The sequence below is a fragment of the Eulemur rufifrons genome, chromosome 13, assembly GCF_041146395.1.
Source record: "Eulemur rufifrons isolate Redbay chromosome 13, OSU_ERuf_1, whole genome shotgun sequence".
NCBI classification, from domain to species: domain Eukaryota; kingdom Metazoa; phylum Chordata; class Mammalia; order Primates; family Lemuridae; genus Eulemur; species Eulemur rufifrons.
The window spans coordinates 7,200,535-7,226,339 of NC_090995.1; the positions used below are offsets into that span (position 1 = coordinate 7,200,535).

Sequence of the window (25,805 nt, forward strand, 5' to 3'; positions counted from 1 at the left end):
TGTAAGCAGTATCTTTTTCCTTTTAAATGTGCTATTTGGGTATGGTTTCTAGATTCTTCCAGGGACTTCTACATGTGCTTTCAATTTAGAGCCTGTGGAGTCACTGACTCAGGGACTTGAGTTGAATCGATGAGCAATAGAAAAATCAGGTAACAAGGTAACACTGCAAGGCTGAAGTGGTAAATCAAATCCACGGATATAACAAGCAGGAAGTGGGGTCAGGGAGGAAGGGGATCAGGGTGATGTTGCAAAACAAAACAAAACAAAACACTTATTAAATTCAGTCCAAAATCAGTGAGTAAGAGATTATAAAGCAAAGGTCAGGAAATAGAATATAAAAGCTTCTATTTGTTAAGTATTTACTAAGGCATTAGGCATTGTGTTATGTGTTTTGTAAGCGTTTTCTTATTTAATCTTCGCAACAGCCTTAAATGCTATGATTAGGAAAGCATGCTTGGGTTTCCTAAGCCAAGGCCAAGATCATAGAGGAGTAAGGAAATATAATTCATGATCATGAATTGTATTTCATGATATTTGAAATATGATATATGAGGCTATCACAGGCAAGGGAGAAAACCAGGCAGGGAGTGACACATGCCAGAGAATTTAGGAAGCCTCGTGGGATCTCTTCCTCCAAGTAAATGCATCATTTCTTCCACCAAGGATTCTGATTTATTATTACCCTTTCATTTTCTCCCTCTCTTCTCCTCAATGACTAGAATGAATAGGTTTAGATCACAGGCTGCTAAACCAAAATTAGGACAGGGTCAAGCAAATAAAATAAACAGTGTAAGAGTTTATAACAATCAGAATATAATTTACTAAAACCAAGATACTTAGATGACACTAGAAATCAATGAACTTAAAACATAACCTATATAATAAAGAATAGAGAAACCTATCAAATAAGTAATAGAGAAACAGTAGGTGAAGAGTTCTAGATGTTGACTGCAATTCTATATGCCTATGGGATAACTCAACAAGTACATTTGTTATTTCTCTATTTTAATGGTGATACATAAATTTTAATTTACTAACTAGAAAATTCTAAGTCCCCATTATTGCAAATAAATAGCTATTATATTTTCTTTTTGAATTACTTTGGCAAATAACTTTTTTATGTAATCTTAGACATAATAGATTATATGCCAGTGAATAAAACTTTTAATGTATAAATGTACATGCAAACAAAATGGTGAATTACATTTTTGTTTTTCTTTTCCCTAGAGACATTTATTCACCCTGCTCCTCTGCATAAGTTTATTGAAAATAAAAAAAATATGTTATTTTTTGCTTCTTCCTAGTTTCACAGATTTAGAAATTTCTTCTATGAACGTATGGCAATAGAGAAGAGACATAATATTTGAAAATTCAGGCTGCTATTCAAAAAATAGACATGTTTGGTAGTTTTTACATAAACATACTATCTGAGGAAGTGTCATTAATATTTATTGTATTCATAAGACTAAGTTCTCGTGCAATTTTCAGCAACTTTCCTTTTTCCATCTTATTTATATTGTGGTCGTCATAGTACATTCTAATTCTGAATGAACTTTTCAGACAGACAATTTAGAAAATATTTGACACATGTAGACAAATAATGAAATCCAAACTAATTATTGCATGATACAGAGTCTTCTTTGCAATTTAATATAATTCTTTACAAAACCTTTTAATAATAATCTGCCTAATAATCTTTAGTGGCTCTGGAAGTAATAACTTGAAGATGATTTGATGTTTTATGTTTTGCTTTCTTTACAAATGAAATTAAAAAAATAAATTTGTAACAATTGGATGAGCTACTGTAGGTAAATTTTGATCAGATTCTTTTTTGTTTTGTCCTCTCTTCTCTTTACATAATTATTGGATTCCCATCCCATTATAATTTTGAACCACACAGTCCTCCTCCTTTATAGTTAGGTATATAAAAGTTTTGCTGCTGTATTTTGGATTATTAGAATAGCCTTATAGCATCACATGGTAGCATTTTATACCCTTATAAACCCAAGTCATACACATTTAAATGGTTGGGCTAAACTTCAGTTTGCTTTTTGTCTCTGCTCTTAACATTTAAATTATTAACATCAACAACAAATTTCAAGCTTTTTTGTCCAAATGATTTAGATATTTTTAAGGGTTGTAGAGTTGTCTTGCTTTACATCCAAACAATTTGTCCTGTTTGAATATGTTTAAATGTCTTCTAAATATCTAGTGAAATACAAACATATATACAAATGTAATAATGTAAAGCTGAATTTTTAATTAAGTTACTATTGTCTTTCTAAAGAAATCCTTTAAAATTCTATTGGAATTTATATAATTTTAATTATTAAAATGTGTACATATGAAATACGATACAATGTTTGGCTGAAAGTATCAAGTCTTGGATACCTGTCATTTAACTAAGAAGCTGCATATCTAGGATAATTTTTTAAGAAAATAACCATGTATGTGCACAAAGATTGAACACTAGAATAAGTTTCTTACAATTTTATAAATGTATAATAATAGGGAATTTGGCAAACAAATTATATATGTACATATATGTGTGTAAATAATACGGTCTTGTATGAACAGTGAACACTATAGAAAAATAGCTAAAGGAATAAATAATTGTTCAAGATGTATTGTGTATCGGTTACTTAATTTTAACAGCATATGTAGCATATGAAACCACTGTTTTATATATTGATTAATATATTTTCTGTTTACTGACACCCACTGGGCACTAAGTCCTGTCATGTATATGTCTAGCTCACTCTCTCCTTCCTACCCTTCCTTCCGTTTTTGCGGTGGTAGTGGATGTTCTTTAGGTGTATACGCCTTCAGCTGTCCACCTCAACAGTCTCATCACCTCCAAGCCAGCCTTCACAAAGTCTCCAAACAGCCTGGTTTTAAAACACAAATTAACCTGGGCCAGTTTTACGATGAAATCTCTTCAGTGAGTCTGTTTTCTCCAGCATAAAGCCCACGTTTCTTTGTCTCTTACATGAAGCTTTCTGCAATCTGGCCTCTACCATTTTCTCTGCTCTCATCTCCCACCTGTGTTCCATCCATGTGAGAAAATGGGATTCATACATTGCTTATCAAGCTAAACCTTGGAATTTCCGGAATATTCTTTCCTCATTTTTATCTGGTTAGTTTACTTTTTGAACTCAGGGTATATAACTTGAGAATGTCTACCATGCTGATCAGTTAGCTATTTGAATGAAATGCTGTTGATTTAAATAAAAGAGCCACATATTTAGTAATATTTCATATTTTTAATGTATAAGTATAAAGTCTAATCTAACCCAATCCTTTCATTGTGTTTAAAAGTTATACTCTGGGCCAGGCACAGTGGCTCATTCCTGTAATCCTAGCACTTTGGCAGGCCCAGGCAGGAGGGTCACTCGAGTCCAGGAGTTCAAGACCAGCCTAAGCAACATAGCAAGACCTCGTCTCTACAAAAAATAATTTTTTAAAAATTAGCTGGGTGTCGTGGTGCATGCCTGTAGTCCCAGCTACTTGGAAGGCAGAGTCCCAGCTACTTGGGAGACTGAGGTAGGAGACCTGCTTGAGCCCAGGAGTTTGGGGCTGTAGTGAGCTATGATTGTGCCACTGCACTCCAGCCTGGATGACAGAGCAAGACCCTATCTATAAAAAAGAAAAAAAGGAAAGAAGAAAAGAAAAGAAAAAAAGTTATACTCTGCCAGATCATTTGCTGATAAAATTCTAACTTTAATCAGCATAAATAAAATGTTAAATTTTGGAGAAGAAATAGCAATGCATAAAGTGATGAATAAGGAATACTTCTTAAACTGGAAAAAATATAACCCTGAGAATTTTTTCAAACAAGAATTTCCACATTTTACTGTGCTAAGGAGAAGTTTTCTAGCTAACCCATCATGATGAGCAATTACATTCTAAATTGAAGATCAAAAGTACTAGCTCAGCCTTTTAAGGTCTCTGTGAGCTTCATCTGAGTCTTCAAACCTCTCAGATTTGCTGTAGGATGACTATCAGGCCGTTGGTTTTTTTTTTTTTTTTTTTGTAACTTAGTCAACAATGAAGTAAAAACAGGAAAAGCAAACTAGAAGGTGAGTTATAGAATGCAGCACTTTTGCAAATGCTTATCTTATAAAGAGACAGTTTAAGGAGGATATGACTTTTTTTCCTCTTATAGCCTATCATAAGAAGCAGCACAGCCTCAGTCCCTGTCAGAGAAAATTATCAAAATATCATCTGCACAGAAGCAAATGAAAGGAGAAAGAGTTTTAATAACATTTAAAGTTTTATCAGTAAAGTTTGTTTAATTTTATTTCACTAATGGCAGATGTTCCCATATAAAAATTCAATGTATATTTCAGGAGGAATAATATCTTTATTCCACTAGGCTTTTCTTATTCCTTTACTTCCTTTGAATTCCCTGAGTTCAAATATTTTAAATTATATTGCTAACAGACTTGTAAAATAAATTAGACTCAGAAATGCACATCTAATAAACATTGTGTTTGTTTGTTTTAGTATCATTAAAAATTGAGCTGCATTTTACAATATCGTAAAAGAAAATACTAAAAAATTGCTACTTTAAATGAGAATAGTTTTTATTTAATAAGAATATTTAGCTGCTACTTAACACTAAAAAAAAATAAAGAATATAGCTTATGTTAATAGATTTTTGGTTTTGAAAATCATACACTTTTGCTTACTTTCTGCCACCTGCGCCTTACACAAGATTTATTTTCAACTTTGTCAATTAGTGTTACAAAGTATATTAAACTGCAATGATAAACCAGGAGGAGAAATTCCCCTAAAGAAGAAATAAAAAGATGTGGGGTGTGTGTTTGTGTGTGTGTGTGTGTGTTAATTTATAAACTCATAACATTTCATGATTGTATTTCTTTGGTATATGAAATTATCTACACCTTGCATATAAACTGATATAATTATTTACAATTTTCTCAGCTGATAAGCCATCTCTGTTCAATGATTTGAGGATTAAATTGCATTGCAGTCAAGTCTTCCAGTGAAACAAGTAAGCACAGCCAGCTTACAAGTTTGACCTCTGCAATTACTGTTCATTTTCTAAGCTTTCCTGGGTATAAATGCATGTTAAATTGCCTTTTAGTGCCGGGAATGATTTTCCCTTAGCCAAATTACTCTCTTTTGGTTCATCAGTTAGATGTGTATTGTATATAATTTAGTAGCACAGAAGTTACTCTTTCCAACTTAAAAGTGGCCATCCTGGACATTGTATGTGGACAACTTCAATATCTTACATTATTATAAAAAAATGTGTTTGTGCTACTAAACTAGGATTTCATGCTTATCCTTTTTTATAAATTATTCAGGTCAACAAATATAATTTCCAACTTGCTTAGCCTAATTTATGTCAGCATGTGTAGAATGTCACTTGGGTCAATACTAGCTCAGAAGAAAAAAAAATGAAAAATCAATGAACATCAGGGTGAACATTTTAATTTTCGCTTTTTAACCTAAACCTTTTCCTGTATGTGGAGGATTGAATATTAAAGATTCATCTTAAAATATTTAGTTTTTTAGAAGTATCACTACTCTATACAACTATTTGCAACAACTACAGGGGACCAGTAGCACTATTTCATGTGTCATCAGAAGATATGACCTCGACTTTCCTGTGGCTTAGAGATTAAACACAGCCCCAGTGGATGAACTGCACGTCATTTTCTAAGGAAGGTTTTCTGGGTGATAATGCTGAGTTTACAGATTCCTACTGTGGCTGAAGCGAACGTCTATTTAATCTTATACTCCAGATGGCCTTTTGTGACCAAATGACTGCAAATTTAAAAATCAAGAAATTTTTAAATTGAAAGAACTGGCCTTGACAAGGAAAATTGGGGGTAGAAAGTTATTGAATTTTTCTGTGAGAGAAGCGAAATAATCCACTACCATTATGAATGTTAGCAGATTTTAGAGCTTTTTGGATAAAGGGGAGTATAGATAAATAGTGATTAGATAAAAGTAAGGCAAATCTTTAATTTTTTTACAGGAAGAATTCTCTAAAGAGAAGCTTATTTCTGGTGACTTATGAATGGGGACCTTGTTTAACCCTACTCTGAAAGAAAGACATTATTAGCAAATTGATTTGAGATAGGAAAAAAATTCTCACTATATAAATATTTCAAGTAAACAGCTAAATTATTTTTTGCAAAATAGCAGTTATTCTTCCCAGATAGAAATCAGGAAGCTGACTGAGAAGGAAAAAAATAAACAGAGATTGCTGGTACTTTCGCTCTCTCTGTACCTTCTCTACCAGAGCACTGGGGAAGATTTCTTGGAAGAGAATGGTTTTCTTCAGGGTCTGTCACCACAAATAAAGCTGGGGGTAATATGTATCTCTTGATGTACTGTTAACATGCTGTCTGCAATGGACATCCATGCTTACTTGACCTGCAGGGTAGAACACAGCTTGGCTGGATCTTGGAGTTTAAGTACAATGGATGGATATATTTTGCAACCTCCCTCTCTCTATACACACATACACACATGCACACTCCTAAGTAGATATACATTTGTATACCTATAAAATATAATCATGACTCATTTGGATACAAATCTACACTTTTTGAAACAAACATTAAATCCCCCAATATGCTGGAAGTTTTGAATATAGAACAGTTTGTCAATGCCCTCCATAACAGTTGCATATATTTGTCTAAAGTTTTGTCCTTTGCTTAAAAGACTCCAGTGACTCTCCATTTCTCTCAAACTAAAATCCAAAGTCTACAAAGCTCAATTTTGTCTGAACCCATGGACCTCTCTGCTGTTGGATCCCAATAAGCTATTTGGCCTCTCTGAGCAGGCTTTATGCATTTTCGGGTCCCTACAACTGTGCATCCTTCCTATAGGAATTGATGTAGCATATTCTCTCCCGTCTTTTGGGGCATTGTTCAACATCAAATTCTCAAAGAAGCTTTACTTCAACAAATTGAAAATTGCAACAATTCCATATACACTTCCAATTCCCCTTACTCTGATTATTTTTTTCCACAGCATCTGAGTTCTGATATATGTACTATTTTAATTAATTAATTAATTAATTTATCATGCCTATTATTTGTTACCTGTCTCCCTCTACTAGAATATGAGCTCCATGAGGGCATGAATCTTTGTTTTTCTCATGAATATAGCCCTAAGATCTTGAGTTGTTTCTGGCACATTGTAGACACCCAGTAAGTGTCGAATGATCTTTAATTTGGACCCCAGACACTTAGTTCTAAGATACATAAAATATGCTTTATCTGAAAAGAAATGCTTCTCCCAATTTATAAAACTGTACATAAAATTTGCTCAGTTGACTGAAGGAATATGTATCACAGAGGAATTTATATATATATATATATATATAATGGGGCTCTTACATATTCCTTAAGATGTCTAATGAATTTAGAAAAAGTGATGCAATATGATTCTATAAATACAAATTGTTGTTTTCTCAGCAGAATAAACTTGTCTTCTGGAAAGGTAACAAAGACATTTCAATTATCACAAAATCTGTTATGACAATTAACATATGACAAATTTAACGTCGTCTTTGTTCAAGATAAAATTAAATAAAGGAAATTTATTCCCAATGTAAAAACTGATGTAGTTAATTAAGAGAAAATGTCAATAGGACTTAACATTGTCACAGGAGAATGGTTCCCGCTGCTAGATATATGTCAAGAGAAAGATAAATAAGGTGGAGTGATTTATTACGCAGTGCCCGCTCCAGGCAGCACGTTTCTAGAGGATTCTAGCACTCCTTGGGTGGTGATGGAAGGCAGAGGACTAAAGACTAAGCGGCCTTAACCCTTTGAATAGTACAACACAGAAAGGTGGTGCTTATAGGCAGTTCCTGCTGATACAGCAAAACTACTTTTATATTTAGAAAGAAAGAAGAGACCCTAATGATAGCAAAAAGAATTTAAGTTAGAATAGAATGCCATCAACAATTATTCATGTCTTTGCAGATAACTATGTGGAGAAATATTTTTTCAAAATTTAAAAATCAGCAAAATTAGGAATACCTTACTTAACATACAGATTTCTCAAAAAAAAAAAAAAAAAAAAAGAAAGAAAACCTTTCAGACAACAAATGACTATTGACTTAGGAACTTGGTTATTGTTCCTAGCAAATTTTTGGAAAAAAACATCTAAAGGTTTTTGTTCCTTTCCAAGAATTTTAGTAGTATAATTAAATTTATTTTGGAGTTGTTAATATAAATTAAATGATGTCAAAGAGGTTTTAATCCAGAATCAACCTTTTGAATACTGGCATGGCATGTTCTTGGCTTCTTACTGAACTCAGAATACTATCACGTACTTTGATTTTCTCAGATTAGAGTCACTGAAAAATTGTTTTCATATCCAGTGTGTTATACTCAATTGTGGGAACAGACATGTAACCACATTATTTATAACTCCCTTATGCATTATATTGTATTTCATAGGTATTTATAATGTTATATTTAAGTTAACAATTCAGCAATTCTCTTAATTTTAAAGGAATTCTTTCAGTGAAATAAAATTTTAGCACAGTATTTAATGTATATATTTGTATATAATTGACAAGATTTCTTTTAGTTTTATTAATATATTAAACAATTGAATAGTTATTAACATTTAAAAATGATAAAATGTTTTTGTTTTTAATACTGATACTGTGAGTATACTAAAATAAAAAATCAAATATCATCCTCATCATTTTAACTGGAAAAGGCCCACATGGTTCTAGACTGCCATTAGTTGCAGTTTGTGAACATTGCTCAGTTCAGAAAAATTAGCCTTTATATGATGTTTGTGCTTAATTTTGTGCTATTTTAATCACAAATCTCAGGATATAATTCTAAAAACAAAACACACACATACACAGTTTTTATAGAATATTAACTCCCAAAAGACTAAGTCTTTTTGAGCCTCAAAGGGCTTAACATATAAATTGGAAGCATCTTGAATCAAAACTTGTAATTCCACTCAATTTGGATTCATTAATCTGTTAGGTTCCTGACCATGTTATGCTATAGCCTATCACAAATACACGTGGTAATTATGTGCTTATATAGGGGAAAATGTTTTTGTAGTTTTTCATATCTAGTTGAATGACATAAAGTTATTATGAGTTAGTTAGCATATGGTTTTTATTATAAACATATTCATTAGCTAAATCAGTTTTCCTAATATGTTTTCTTATGCTTGACTACAATATGTTTCTTTAAAATCATGCTCATTTTCTGTGACGAATGTATAAAGCATTACACAATGTGTCTGATTCCATCTCTTGCCTGAGTCTACAAAAACAGTGAGGAAATAATTATAATGTTGAGTACCTATTCTGTGTCATGAATGAAATTCTAATTTTTTTATATCCATGAACTCTTTTAATTTTTTTCAAATACCTGATGAAATAGGTAATTATTATTTGGGGAACTGAGGCACTTAGAAATTAAGAAACTTGTCCAATGTCACATAGTTAGTAAGTGGCAAAAACAGAATCTAAAAGTGAGTTGTCTCGAGGCAACACAAAGATACGAAATGACTGGTTTAATTGGGTATTTGTATTATGGAATCACACAATTTTTGTAGCTAAAAGAAAATTTTAAAATAATCTAACACTCTTTAATTGATCAGAAAGCAAAGATCAAATGAGTTAATTGACCAATTCATTTCTTCCTTTGTTACTAGGAAAAACATTGATTGGCTTATATTCTGTGCTCTTCTCTTTGATAGATCACAGCTTGGTATGTATTTGACTCAATTGCAGAGTGCCCAATAGCAGTGTGTCTATAAATTCTATGCCCATTATGTCTTGTGCTTTCCTCTGCATGATAGTTACGTTCATGTTTACTAGTTTGTGTGACTTATATTAATGTGTTCTAAGTTCCATGAAGACCATGCTGTCTTATTCAGCTTTGGGATTAGTTAAATAATTCTTGTTTAATATCCAAGCAGGTGTTTCCTAGAGAACAGTGAACTTAAAATAGTAAAGGTAGAAGGAATATGTTTAGGACATGCTAAAGTAGAGCTTAAACACTGGATATAAACGTTAACTGCTAGAAAACAACTGAAGCAGATAAAGCAATCTGTGTAGCTGTCCCACATGCATTGTTAATTTAGGGTCTCAGAGACAGAGTTGTAAATATAAAGAGACTCTATAAATTTTGGCCATAGTCACAAATCAAAGAACAATTTATGTGTCCACAGTGCATTGGTTGGTCATGTATTGGTCTTTTGTTAAATTTGCGTCAAAATTTAACAAAAAAGATGGGAGGCCGAGGCGGGTGGATTGTTTGAGCTTAGGAGTTCGAGACCAGCCTGAGCAAGAGTGAGACCCCATCTCTACTAAAAATAGAAAGAAATTAGCTGGACAACTAAAAATATATAGAAAAAATTAGCCAGACATGGTGGCGCATGCCTGTAGTCCCAGCTACTTGGGAGGCTGAGGCAGGAGGATTGCTTGAGCCCAGGAGTTTGAGGTTGCTGTGAGCTAGGCTGACGCCACAGCACTCTAGCCAGGGCAAAGAGTGAGACTCTGTCTCAAAAAAAAGCCATAAAAATAATTGTAGTTTACAAATAAGGGAAACTGATATATATATATATATATATATATATATCAATAATGAGATACATAATGCGAATTTATACTTTATATTACATATTGAAATTTTTCTGCCTTATAATTGTGAAAAATTCAAGAAAAGGTTGTACTAAGTTCAAGGGTATTTTACAAAATGTCATAAGGACTTTTATCACCCATCAGTTTTGTAAGTTGGAGATGGGAATCCTAAATACAGAATTACGTGCATTATAGTTGGTTTACAAGGATGTATTTTAGAACAAGGTTAAATGTTAAGAGCCCTAATTTTCAAAACATGTTGATTCTGCTTTTGAAGGCTGCGGTCAGTTTCCCATACTTTTAGAAATATAGCCATCATTATTCAACCTCTAATTATATGTTCATAGATGAAAGGGAAAAATGGATTCAGGTTTGGGCATGTCGAACGGAAATTGAATTTTAAAATTTACATTCTAAACAAGTTAAGTAATGTTCTCTACACCACCTGCAGTCCCTTGAGCCCAATACTTTAACTTAGATTGATCCTAAGTCACCTTTAGAATAAATTTATCTTGGCGATATCTGTTCTTATTCTAAGATGAGGAGAATTATGATATGGTGCTGTAAAAACAGGGTGTTAATACTAGTCAGATGAAAGACAATACTATTTTAAAGGACCTATTACATCTGCTTTCTCTATCGTTTAAATTTAGATTTTTAAAAATACATTTTCTTAAAATCACCCTTCAATTTTTTAATGTCTCTAAGGAAACCACTCCTTTGTTTTGTCAAATACTAAAATAGCACTTTTAATGATGGAATGTACTCACAGGGAACTCGAAGGAGTCAAGAAAATGTTGTTTATACAAGTTTGATACTAGTTCTTGTTTTAGAAGCAGAAATCTGATTTGTGCCTCATGGTCTTTGATTACTTTTAACTCTTCAAAAGCCCAGTTGAGCATGAGAAAGGATTTTCTGACTCAAATCATGAAGAGTTGGTATTAACTTAAATAATTTTCAGGGGCATATTGCATGCATATAGTTCATAGAATAATTGCCTAGGAGTTCATTAGAGTTCACTGGGAATGGAAATCAATGTATTCATGTTGTAACATCATAGCATTGTGTCTAGTCATACAAATTACGCACTCCCCATTATTGGAAGAATTTGAACAGTCTCTTTCAGCATGAAAGTTTAACTTTTGTTTTTCTTTAGTGGTAGAGAATTCTGGTGATAAAAAGAAAGAAAATGAGCATCTTGTCAATTTTAAATTGGCAAGGGGAAATTTTCAAGTGGATGTGACACTATTCAGAGTGCTTGGAGCTCCCTTTGTTAAGGACTGCCAATCATGATTAAGAACAACAGAGATGTTGTTTGAACCTAAATAAAAATTACAGAGAGCCCTTCTGAGTTAATACCTGTAACAACAGAATGTATAAAAGAACTTGTTTTTATAGCCCGGTTAACCTGTCACTGGGAATTACTCTCATTTTTCCTGTGTTCATTAGGGTCAGTAAACAACAGAGCTAGGCAAGATCATTTTTGTTGTATTCAAATTGAATGTGAAATATTAGATAACATTATAAAGCAAAGGCTCTAAGCTACTGCATTCCAATGCTTGACTCCTTTGGGATTTTGTGAATAGGACATTGGCAAATTTTATATTTTTTTATATCTACACTATTAAAATGAATGTCTTTTTGAGTTATTCTCTTATGCAAAGTTTTAAAGAGATGCTGTCTCAGCAATAATTTCTTCTGTTGCCTAATTCAATAGAGAAGAATGTCTGACTGTTCTTTTTGTGGAAACCAGAAAGTTGTGATTCTCTTTATAACGGTGTAATCCATCTGGCAGTAGAAAGAACTCTTCCTTTTCTTCCAAAAATTGTCCTGGAATCTCAAAATCAGTGGGTTGCCTCTTATGTTAACTCTTGTGCAGCAGCATCAAGTTATTTTCAGTATTTCTAATACTCCTAAAGGCTTTCTTTCTATTCATCACGAGCATCTGTGGAGCTATTTGATCTTTAAGAAAAGTACCAAAGGAATTTTCCTTCTTTACTCTTTTCAAAAATTCTGTCTGCGCCTCTCATCAGAAGTGGTTTCTTTTGGTCACAATTTGGCTCAGACCCATTGGCATGGTGTCAAGCACTTCTGCAAGGAGTGTGTCTTTCTTATTTATTACCATATTCAAAACATCTAGGCTAGGCATGGCACGTGGTATACCCAAGAAATATGTATTAAGCCAATTAACATAGTTATTCCTTGTTTTCCTTTTGTTCCTCCTGTTCTTGGGACATTGTGGATACTTAATAAATGCTTACTGCTAAATAAGCACATATGTGGTTGTTTCAAATATTTTACATGACTATAAAATTTATATTTCCTAGCATAAGACAAAAACATCTCTGAAATGTCCTTTTGCAAATAAACAGCAAACGAATTACACACAATCACATTTGTGAACAGAGGCCCTCCATAGCCCAGATGATATTGAGTCATTGCCCATAAACTAAACATGAGATCTTCAAAAATCAAACTACAGTTTTTGAAGTATGTTAATTGCAAGGAGATGCATGTAGGCATGAAGATACAGAAGATATAAAATAACAACAAAACTTGTATAAAATTGGTCTCTCATTCGTGCATTTAACAACCTAATTCACAAGCTCTAATGTTCCAGCCAAACAGATGTACTGAGTTTATCTCTATAATGGACCATACTGCTTTTGCACAGTTGGATTCCCTGAGCTATTTTTCCAGAATGCTTCGAAGTTACAGATTTTTTTTTAAAAATCAGGATTAGTAAACAACTCACATATATTTAACATTTTTCTGTTTTTAGCTGTCCCTGAAATCTTTTTCGGAAATCTATCTGATAAACACATGAAATGCCTCTTTATCCATTTTCAATCTGGTTTAGTGGCTCAATAATTCCAAAATAACAGCTGTACTTCCTCGTAAAGGACTATATTTTTATTGGAAATTATCACTAATTCCAACTCCATTTCCTACACATGGACACTGTCATTGACTGATTCTCTTTTTCATAGGGTTTATGAGACTTTTCTTAATTTATTTTTAATCAGAGCATAAAGATGCTGTCAGTTTCTTTTAATGACTTCACCTTTTCATTGTCAGCAAGCGGAAGAATCGCAGCTTTTCAAAGATGAAGTAGTTAATCATACACGATTCAGCATTATCTATCATTATGAATTTGTATAAATGCACAATCAACCTGCACGCTGTGCAGTTCATTTAAGGGAGCAGCTGGGACAGAAAGGTGTTTCACATATTGATAACTTTTCATATCTGTTACATGTTTGTAGAACTAGAAAAGCATACTAACCATATCGATAATTTTATTTAACTTTATTTCTTGGGTGTGCTCCAAAACTTACTGAAATTTGGTTACTTGGAGGAATAATACAGAAAACCAATCCATAAACATGTCAACATCCTCCAAAATAAAACTCGATCAATAGGAGACTTTATAAATTTCTCTGTTAGCTTCTTACAAAATACACTCAGTAAGGACATAACAAATGACTTCCTCTTTGGTTTAGTGGGTTTTAGGTCATTGGGGGACAATTTTGGTGATGTTTCTATTTTGCGTGGTAATCTAATAAACACAATATTGCAGTTAATTTCATTTTTGATTTAGTTGGTATTTATCATTATTCATTTATTTGATCAGCATGCATTTTTTTAAACACCTAATATGCACAAGACGCTGAACTATAGGCAAAGACACTATAAAGATAAATAGTAAACTGGCTTGAAGTCAAAGGACTCAGGTGGAGACAGGTGACAAAAAGAAAGGCAATTACACTATGGTTGATAAATACTATGATAAATAAGTCTTGAGGAGTAAAAAAGATGGTTTCCAATCCCAGCAAAGACTTCTTGAAAGAAGTGAGATAAAAGCAAAAATTAGTGAATGAATAGGAACTTGCCATATGAAGGCAGACAGAGAGTAGGAGTAGAGATTAACCAAGTTGGTAATAAAGGCATTTCAGGAATTGGAAAGAGAAGAAGCAAAGGTGGAGAGGCAATAAACAGTTTTGTCTTGTGTCCAGGGACAAAAAGTAGTTTGGGATAATTGGACAATTAAATGTGAGGCATGAGTATAAGAGCTGAGAACCAAGAGTACTGAACAGGAACCAGATGGTGGGATACCGTTCATCCTCTGAAGAACTCAGACTTTTAAACTGTGGGCATTAGAGAGCCAAGGAAATATTTCGAGAATGGTGATTATGTGGTTGACTTTCCATGGCATTGATAACTTGGGTGTATATGCAAGTATGTGGGTCATATATTTGCAGGGAACAAGACTGGAAGAAAAAGGACCTGCTATGAGATTCCTACTGTTCAGGTGAGAAATGAGGTAGGCCCAATCCAGGTAATAATCTAGCCTAACCTCTCTAGGTGAGAAGAGATTTACACTTCTAGAAATATTTAGGAGGTAAAATTCACAGAACTTGGATAAAAGATGAGAAACATCAAGAAATCAAAAGTATTTTGAAAGTTTCTAATGTGAATATGGGGGGCTGGTGATATATCAGCTAAATAGAGAATATGAGAGGCTAAGAATATTCAAAGTATAAAATGAATTCAATTTTTAGCATGTTGGAATTTGTGGTACCTCTGGTATATTCAGAGAGTGGTCTAGTGAACAGCTGGACATACAAATCTGAAATTCAAGGATAGATGACGTACGTTTGGGACTCATGAACATATTGTTGGTTGTTAAAACCATGCACAGCAAAATTGAATGAAATGAGAAGTACAACGAAAACAGATTAATTCCATCTAGCGATAGCACCTTCTATTTCTGGTCGATGCTTGTATCTATCAACATCCTTGTCATCTTTCTTCATTTATGGACAACTTTGGCACATGGCTCATTTTTCTCCTCTCCAGTAAAGGCTGACCGTCATTACAGATGGTTCATGTGACCCTCTAATCTGAGTTCCTTGATCAGCTTTGAAGTCCTTTACCAACTCTTAGCTTCAGGAATTCACTTCCACACACCTATAACTTGTCCTCGACTGTTATGTTTCAAAAGAATTAGGCTTAGGTCTCTTATTTTATGAATATAGACTTCTAATTCACTCACACAGATGTTTCCACTGTTATTCTTTCACCTCATTGAGACTTCTATTATTCCCTCCTCTTACTACTATGTTACTTTCTACTCTTACACTCGACTGTGTTCTCATTATTGGTCCTTCTATTTTTTAATTGTTCCATGTACCTCAGGATCTACCATTTCAATCATTATCTTACCAATAATCTAAAATCATTTCTTGTGTTATCCTTTTTTACACAGCTGAGTCCAACTGGGTTTTGTTTCATTCATTTAGTAAACACGTGACACTTACATAAGTTATTATATCTAAGAACATCACAATTTTTAACCATTTTCATTCTCCTAAAAACCATGGAGATAGGCACAGGCAGGATATTTCCTGCAAGAGAAACTCACACCATTACACAAGTTTGTGATCTCCAACCAGGAACACAAAATTTTTCCCTTTTGGGAGTGCTCTCTATGGAGAAACCAGCCACCATGCTGTGAGAAACGTTAAACTCTCACGAGGCAAGAACATTTGGACAGGCCAGCATGAAGGAAAACAAAGCTGACCAGCCCACACAGCATCAACCACCAGACATGTGAATGAAGTAAACAAGCCTTCAGATGATTTTAGCCTCTAGTCTAGCTTCTGAGTTACCTAGCTGAAACCTCAGGCATCATGGAGCCTTTTTTTGCTTCAATAACAAGTTTATTGCTACATCCAACAAATATCTTCCAAGCCTTCATTTTACTTGATTCTTTGAGATGTTTAACACAGTTGACCAAATCCCTCATCTTTAAATATTGTCTTAATTATGTATGTACTTCACTACATCCTCTGATTTTCACTTGCACCTTTATAATCATTCCTTATCAATCTCCAACGAGAGCTCCTCTACCCATTCCTTTCTTTAGGGCCCTGTCCTAGGCATGTTTGGGCCAGTGGTCCTCAATCATGAGTACACAGTTGAGAACAACTACTAGGGGTGACCTTATTCACTTCCATGGCTTCAAAAGTTCCTAAATGTCAATATCTCTTAAATACATACTGAGTCCCGATGTTTCTTCTATGCTTCTGACAAATGCATCAAACTACTAAGCAAACATTAGAAATATTCTCTCGGATGTTTCACAGATACTTCAAACTCAACATACACCAGAATGAATGTATCATCTTTCCTATTATGTCTTCTCTTTCTGTTTTCTTATTTCACTACATGAGATCAACATCCAATAGACATAATCTCCTAGTCTAGAAATCTAGGATAAAACATTGTCTCCTTTTTCTCCTTGGGTACTGTAGATCCCCACACCAAGATATACTTAATCAAATTCTACTGGTTCTATTTCATCAATACCCTTCTCTTGACACCCAATGTCACCTTATTTTCGTGCCAGACTCATCAACTCTTTTCCTCCCTTATTATGGTAGTCTCACCTTTCACACTGCCTTTTTTCAATCCATCTTCCACACTATAACCAGAATATTTCTAAAGTAAAAATTTGAATGTATCTGTTCCTGTTTAATATCTTTAAATAACTGATCATTTCCCCAAAGATCAGTTCAAACTCTTGATAATAACAAAAATATCTTCACCTCATCTTTATCAGCTCCCCTCTATATAGACTATTCTAATTTCTCTCTCATTTCTTGGTCTGAAATTCTATCCTAGCCCTTTACGTCTTGTTTTCTCCATTCCTCTTCTTCAACAAACTCTTTACATAGTTAATTCTGTCTCTGTTTATGTAGTACTAATTCTAAAATACTTCTTTGCCACAGTAGATATATTGAACTTTCCTACCTCTTTGATATCCTAACAGTCTATGTTTATCTCTATTACAGAACTTTAATACTATCCCTATTAAACAAAATAATTCTTTGTTTGCATGTTTCTGTCTCATTAGACTTGTGGCTCAGTGGTGGCAAAGACTTGCTCACTCACTCATATACTCAGTGCTTAACAAAGTTCTAAAATAAACAGTGTAGACTAAACATGTACTGAATTAATGATTAATGAATGAACAAATATACAATAACAGTTAATCTTAGTCAAAACCCTTGATATGGAAAGAGAGAGAAAAGCACGCTTTACAGAGGTTTCAGGGATAGAATAGAAGTGAAGCAGTGAGATAAAGAATCTAAACAAACCTTTGATTAGTTAAATTAGAATAGAAAAAATGAAGTTAAAATGAAGTTTAATGGAAGGTCCAACAGCAAGTAGGAATAAAAAGATGCTATTGAGAATTGTAAATATTAAGACAAAACTATCACATCTCCATCATAACACATATTTTTCCTGTTCAATATCTGTGCTGAGTTTGCAAGAGACTATCAATTTCCTTACTATTTCATTCTCTAGGATGGCAGTAGTCTCAAATAAGGAATGTAATAAATATTATTCTATTCTGAAACAGTGAGAGCCAAAGAATTAATCACACAAGTTTAAAGAGTAGGGCAGACTGGATATTGAATAACAAAGCAAAGCCATTCTTTAGAGTATAATGAAATTATAAGTTAAATCATTGATAAAGATTATACTAAAATCAAAGATAAAACATAAACTCTCTCATCCAAGTTTTAAATTAACCAATGTCTTTTCAATGTCAGTGAATATTTTTAATACATGAAATAATGTCTCTGAACAAAGAACAAATCCTAACATCTCTTATATCCATAAATAATTAAATAGTACCTTCTCTGGTAACAAGTAGTTTCATCCCAGTAAGGCTATTTCTCAGAAAGTCAAGGTTCTGGGAGGAAAATCTGATCTTGAGGTTTCTTGTGAACTTTACTTTTGACATTCACTTTTGCCTTTGTTGCTGAAATTGGACTTACATCAAAAGACAATGAACCATTATTGTGGGAAATCTGTTGTGTTTGAGATCCACTAGGAGAGAACAGGAAGTGTTCTTTTCGGAGCATTGCTGTGAGGACCCTTAGAACACTTACTGATGTCAGATATAGAACCTTCTTAAGTGAATGCATGACATTTGAAACATCACATTCCTTTTTTCTTTAATACTAGAATGCACTTTTACTTCTTACCTTGCTGTACAAAAGATCCATACACAAACCACATGGAGTTATAGAGAGTAGTAGATGTCATTGATCCCATCTGTAATCGTGGGGGGTTGAGCCAGTTCAAGAGGTAGACCAGTAGACCCACCAGGAGGACTGTGCCAGCAATGCAAGCCCAGAGAGAGAGATCAAATGGTGCAAGACAGGCAAACATATCCACTGTCTTTTCCGCTCTTCGAAGTAGTACCCCCACGGAGTAGTCCATGTAACGTGTTGTAAAGTCCACCACATTCTCACGATCTGGAGTGATGGTTAAAGCAGAAATCCCTATGTCGGCTCTCTGAAAAATTGAAAGAGAAAGGAGTACATTACAGTGTGAAAAACAATTTCATTTGTGGCACTTCAGCTTGCCTTGAGGGAAAAAAACAGATGCCTCAGGCAATATCTTAAGTCTTTTTATTTAAACTGAAAAACATTGCAAAGACTCCTTGCAGAAGAGCTATGTGTGAGCTTTGCATTTCTTACTGCAAATCTTGCCCCAATAGAGTCAGACAAATTGCCTTGTTCATATTATCAGTGCATGTAAAATCAGTTAAGAATATTTCAGACACAGATAATACAGGAAGAAGATTGTCCTTTTTTCTTGGGTCATTTTATCAAAGCCATCATTAGCACAGTAGTAAAGGAAAATTTTATACCAAAGAATTCTTTCTGGGAAAATGTTCCAAGGATATTCAATATGTTCATAATGCGTAAATTATTAGGTTGGTTATTTAAAAACTTTAACGTTGCATTTTGCCCTTGGTTTAAATTTCTCTGCATCGAAATTTATATTATTGGGCTCTAAACATACTAGTGTGTGTTAGAGCTTTTACATCACTGAGTTATAATGTCATATGCCAGAAGTCTCCACCATGATTGCATTATATAAATTTCAGAAACATTGTAATGAACAATTAAAGATTAAAGAGACAGAATTCTTCTTGGAGTAGTAACCCCTTTTTTCAGTGTGTATTGCCTTATATTCTCAGTGACAGCACTTACAACTATGGCATATGCCATTTTACTTGTTTGAAACACATAACAGAATTTCAGTACAAATGACTTCACATTTAAATTCTGTCATATAATAATATCTAATATTTAAATATCTAAAAGATGCATCGTCTTTGAAATAATGATCTTTGGCTGCTATTGAAGCTTTGAGAAGCCCCTTCCAGACAAATACAAACACTAGTAAATTTTTTGTTGAACATTTTCTGGCTACTTTTCTTTCTTTTTTATTGCTTTATGAAAGAAGATAGAAACTTGTTTTACTGCTTTTCAGGACCAAGAAAAAATTAACAGGCCTAGTGGAATGCTAAACCAATTTAGATGAATCTGGTCTCTGAAGTAACAATGCTCTTAAAAATATTCTAGCTTATATATTCCTTTTGGTAAACAAATGACATCAGCTCCATTATTAATTTATATCTAGCAAATGTGTTCTTTGCAACCAATCCTCACTCATATTTTATTAAAGTGATAAGTTACAGAAAAGTTTTCAGAAACCTGTGCCTTTGTAGCACCAAAAACATAGAAAACAGCCATGTAGCTAGCCATTTGTTTCAGCCACAATTTTTCATATGAAATTCTGTAGTTTAACAAAAAGATATTATATGATACAAAAATATTCCAGCTATAGTTAAGCTGTGTGTGTGTGTGTGTGTGTGTGTGTGTACCAAGCCCAGATACAGTTGTTGCTGGGTCCAGTGCTAAGTATTTAAATAATTTTTTCACTAAATCCTTACAATAAGCTATGCATTATGCATTTTGTTTCCTTTTTATAAGTATAGAAACTAAAACTTAGAGAGTTTAATAACTTGTTCGGTTCTTAGTTAATAAGTACAGAAGTCAGATATTAAAGCTATGTTTTTCTTCCTCTGAAGTTTTTGCTGTTTTACCATATTGTAAGATATCATTCATTTTTCAAATGATCCATATAGTAGGCAGTCAGAGTAACTTGTTTTAGGAAAATTTTTATCTTAAAGGAGTCTGAAATTTTACTTTTTAAAAACTGTACCATTTATATTGCAACAAGGCCATATTAATATATGCACCAGGAGTTTAGAATTATTAACTGAAAGGTATTAAACTTAACACTATATAAAAATGAACTTGCAGAAAAATAACTAATATTGCTTTCAAGCTCATATATTCATTTTATATAACTAGATATTGGGAATTGAGTCTTTTCAAATTAAAAATATAACCCAGATTCTTAGCCCTCTAGTCCTATCTTTTCTGAGCTTCAATTTATCTATTTGTGAAATGAATGTAATTATTTAATATCACTATTATGAGCTGACTCATTTATTTCAATCTTAATGGTGAATAAATAATTCTCCAAGATTCAGTTAGGCTCTCAGAAGGTGCATCTACTTTTTCAGGACATTAAAGTACTAAGGATCAGTAATTTACTAATTGATCACTAGTGACCCAAAGTAGTTAATAACTCAACCAAAGTCAGAAAATTCTGCCTAAGGAAGGATTTACTGACAACATGTTGATTGAATATTTGTAAAACATTCATAAATATATTTCTACTAAATAATTAAGTGTTCTACATTTAAATGATTATAGACTGAAATGGTCATTGCACTAATTTTAATAATGCATATTCCTATGTGTCACAAAGTGAATTTCTATAATGGAATGAAAATATCTAGGGACTTTTATTTACTTAAAGAAAAGGAAACTAATTATTTTGTATCTGCTAAAATATTTATTTAATATAAAAATTATTTGTCATATATCTGCAGAGAAATTCCTACTGGTCTACTTTCAACACTTGGCTATTCTGTTTTCAGGAGGAAATTGCTTGCCTCCCTGTGTAGCGCATATCAGAATCATATGATGGACTTTTTCAAACTGCACAAATAACGTGCACATGTGCAACACATACTTTTCTGTGTCTGAGTTTTGTATACACCTTTCTAAGGAGGTACCTCACTCCATCCTTCAGATTCAGTGATATAGTAGACCACTGTGATAGTCCTTACTTGTATTAGAGATGCTGTCTGGAGCAGGAAAAAGCCAAGAGCCATCGGTTCAGAAAGCTGGCCCTAAAAGTTCCTGAATATCTATAAACATAACTAGAAATGATCAGAGACAGTCGCTCATGCTTATCCATCTTATTTAGTTATTTATTTATATTTTAAGGCAAGCATGAAGCGAAGTTTATTGAGGAAGGACAAGGTAGGTTTATTGAGCAAGAGCAAAATATAGGTTTACAGAGTAAGAGCAAGATATGTTTGCCACAGAACAGAGAACAGACCCCTCTGTTGTAACAAAAGGACCCATCTTCTTTATTTATTTGTTCAATTCACTTGTCCACTTTTTATGATGAGCTTTCAAATCTTTACCCTCATGAAATCTTTAATTTTCCCACTACCCCACTCCCAAGTCTCAGAAGAGAATCTCCACTGCTATTATATAGAGTACATAGAAGACACAAGATAAAAATTTACACTTATTTCTACCTCCCAACCTACAGCGCACACCCAGCCTATGCTATTTAACCCATTTACAATACGGGAGCTATCTATCTATCCTCCTTCCTACCTAAGGCCAAGCCTCCATCAGTAAACTTAGTCAATCTCCGCCACTTCAGATACTAAAACTTCTTTCTCATGCATTCAACATCATCCTATCAACTGTACATTTCCAATTAAAAGATTCTTTATTTCTCACCAAAATAAAAACAAAGAGAGAAAATCCTATCCCTCTAATCTCTATGACCTCCTACCCCTCGTTAACTACTCTTTCTGTTTTTTACATCCCAGTCACTCAGAGAAGACTCTTTTGTAACCCCGTTGTTGGGTACTCTATTATTCATGGAAACAGCACTTCTTAATCTTTGCATTGCTGAATCAAATGGATAGAATTCCATGCTCATCTGATAAGATCTCTTGAAAACATCTGACGGTGATGATTGCTCCCTTCATCATAAACATTCTTTTCTCTTGGATTTCATGTTATAACATAAATCTTTCTCAGTTCCTTTTTCAAGTTCATTGCAAGAATTCTCTGAGCTTAGGCCTACACCCTTTTCTGAACTTGAGACCCCCTGCCTAGGCAATCCCATCCACATCCATCACTTCCACTGTCCCATTCCACACAGATGATTCACAGATCTGGGTTATTAAGTATGAAATGAGGTACTTTGACAGTTCATACGTCTGACATTTCACTCTGACACGTCTTGTTTTATTTTTATTGTGAAAGTACATCCTCATTCTTTCAAATGCATGGTTTGGCTTGTGATTATCTTTCAAAGATTTTTTAGAGGAATTTTTGTGAAACCATGGATAAGTCAAAAATTCGTTATTTTTGAATATGAGTTCCGTCATGGAAACGATGCAGCTCAGACAGCTCGAAATATCAATGAAGTGCTGAACGTGTGTTCTCTCTCCCCCCACCTGCCCGCTCTCTCTTTTCCCTGTCTAGCTATTTAGTTCTTGAAGAACAAGAACTCTGTGTTCTATATTTGATTTATTGCTCACAATTTCAGCTACACATTAGGTCCCAATAAATGCTTATTAAATGCTGAGTGCGAAGGAAGCTACAAGTTATTTATAAATTGCAGTAGTTCAGGAACTGTTCTAAAGCATTAAAAGAGGATTTAAAATAACATCATTTCTATAATTCCCAAGAGGCGATGCTATATCTTTGAAGAAATCGACCATTAGAAAGAGTTTTTCCAGTCATGTAGAGGTTTCTTCAACTTTCCGAGAGGTCATCTCAAGGCTGCCTGTGGGCAGAGCAGATAGAAGTGATCTCCCACTGAAATGCCCCAATTGCGAATCCACATTTCAGTAAAATGCAAACCAAGGATAAGCACTAGCATTGAGTGGACCTGTATTTTCATTACAGTAAAATTTTCAATCATTCTAGAATTCGCTTAAGGCTACTATTATAGGTGTATTTGAAGCTCTGCAGGGGATAAGAATGTAAGTTCTCTGTAAATGAGAAAAGAACTAGCTCCTAGAAACAGTTTGTCCGTTTGAGAAGTGAATCAATTCTGGCCGTTCTCCTAGTGATTCTGTGCAGTATTAGGTGAAATGTAAAATGAGGAATCGGAGCTCAGATCTTCTCACACAGGAACAGGGAGGCTTTGCAGTCCACCGCCAGTCATCTCCTGCCTTGGCACAGTTGAGCCATGTTAGGTCTCAGTTGTTTTTTTTGTTTTGTTTCTTTTTACTCAAGAAAATCTTTACTTATTTTAAAGCCTGCCCTTATAAAATTACCAAATTACAAAGAGAAAACTCAGAATTATTAAGACTTAAAACAATTGAAATCTGAAATATCTGAATGACAGACAAGAGTAAACTCACAGTTATCTTTCAAGGTATGGCTTTACTTCCAAATATTCATTCTGAATATTTATATGTTAAGTTTAAAAAAATCCCTCAAATGGAGTTGGTACATTTACTGCTAGATGTGAGTGAATATTTAAAGGTTCCACATGTGGTTTTGATGTTGTACTAAAGGATATTTCCATTTCTCTTTAATGTTAAAGTTAATCCATTTTTTAGTAAAGCATTCAACTTTGCAAAGATACAGGGAAAGAGGAGGTACATTCTTTATTGCATCAACTACCTTTCTAGGCCACAATAAATTTTTATTATCCTTTTTTACTTGGAGTATATTTCTGTATGTTTATAATTTCCAGACTAACACATACTGGAATTAGTATCCTAAATAAAAATGGTCAAGCAATCTAAATACAATACCTTACAATTATGTCCATAGAATCATAGTGTATTTTATGGTTGAAATGATCTTTAAAAGTTACTTAGAATATCTTCACCCCATTTCTGCACTCTCTTGTATGCCTGGAAATTATTTTACTCCTTAATTTTACTCCCAAACCATGAATAGAGAGAGATGAAAATCTAGGTAATACATGGCATTTCAATACTCAACAGTGGATTTCAGGATTTATATATCCTCAAGTTATGAGCTTTTTCTCATCATAGCTTCAGTCTTGGTATCACCTTGGCTTTGACTGATGCAATAATCGGTTAATTTATAACCTACAACCAACCAAATCTTTTTATTTCTACACATATTTTATTAAATTTTTGTTTGCCCTTGCCCATAAGTTCTCCTTTAACCTAAGAGCCATTCCTGGACAGCATCATTCCCTTTGGCAAATATTCACTCTGTGTTCTTTAGCTTTGATTCCAGACTTAATATTCACCACTTATCTGTGCTTGCCATCTATTAGACCAAGTGCTTAATGATTCAAGTCCTTTATCTGATTGAATTGCTCCTTGCTGTTTGCAATGTCTGCCAATTAAATATCACCTGCAAATTTAGAAAATTGCTCCTATAACCATTCACTAAGTCATTTGCATCTATATAATTTCTTTCCTTTCACAGATCTCTCTTTATCCTTTTCCTTCATCGGTGTTAAAATCTTTTCTCATCAACAACAAATATTTTGTTCTCTCCTACTTACTCACACACAACTTGTGTCATATCTCATATCTATGCTTCTGTTTCAGCCTATATGCATAACCAGCGGATTAATTTTTAACACTCACCATTCAGACATTCAAACATGTATTCTTATGACCACAAGTACTTTTTGAACATCCTACAGCTGACTTACTCTGGGAAACTCAATTAGTCCATCAATACTTGTTTAGTCTAATTTAAGAATTAAAATCTTAGTCACCGTCTACTTTAAAGTCTCTACAAGGGTTTCCTTTCTCTTTACATATTTTGTCTTGTACCCCTTTGTAAAGCTACCTTCTCATTTCGTAAGGCTTGTAAACATTTATTACTGGGCTGTCACTGGCAGGTGTATTGTGGGGGAGGGGATCTTCTTTGGTGGGTGAAGTTTTATTGGTGGATACAGATATTTCAAGCCTGGTTTGCAGTCATGGGAGGATATAATGGAAATATATAAGAACGTTTTGTGCATGTGTCATCATGGGGCCTACTGGACCCAGCTGAAGACCCCTCTGCTTATCCTCTTCAAGGCAGTGCCTGGCCTTTGTCCTAGCTAACTACCTCTTCCTTCTCTAGACCATGGGAATCATAGGTGTTCCTGCCACCCCAAACTTGACTACCTGAGAAATGATGGTGAGAATGGTGGTCATTGTTGT

The 25,805-nt window shown here is 33.8% G+C and overlaps 1 protein-coding gene across 2 annotated transcripts in view; it reads right to left on the bottom strand.

Annotated features, from left to right (window-relative positions):
- GRID2 (glutamate ionotropic receptor delta type subunit 2) overlaps window positions 1–25,805 on the bottom strand; it is a 1,124,557-nt gene that overhangs the window by 202,576 nt on the left and 896,176 nt on the right. For both annotated transcript variants that reach the window (XM_069485505.1, XM_069485506.1), the window contains one exon: window positions 18,676–18,988. In XM_069485505.1, coding sequence (XP_069341606.1) covers window positions 18,676–18,988 — 313 coding nt within the window. The remainder of the gene's footprint in view (window positions 1–18,675; window positions 18,989–25,805) is intronic.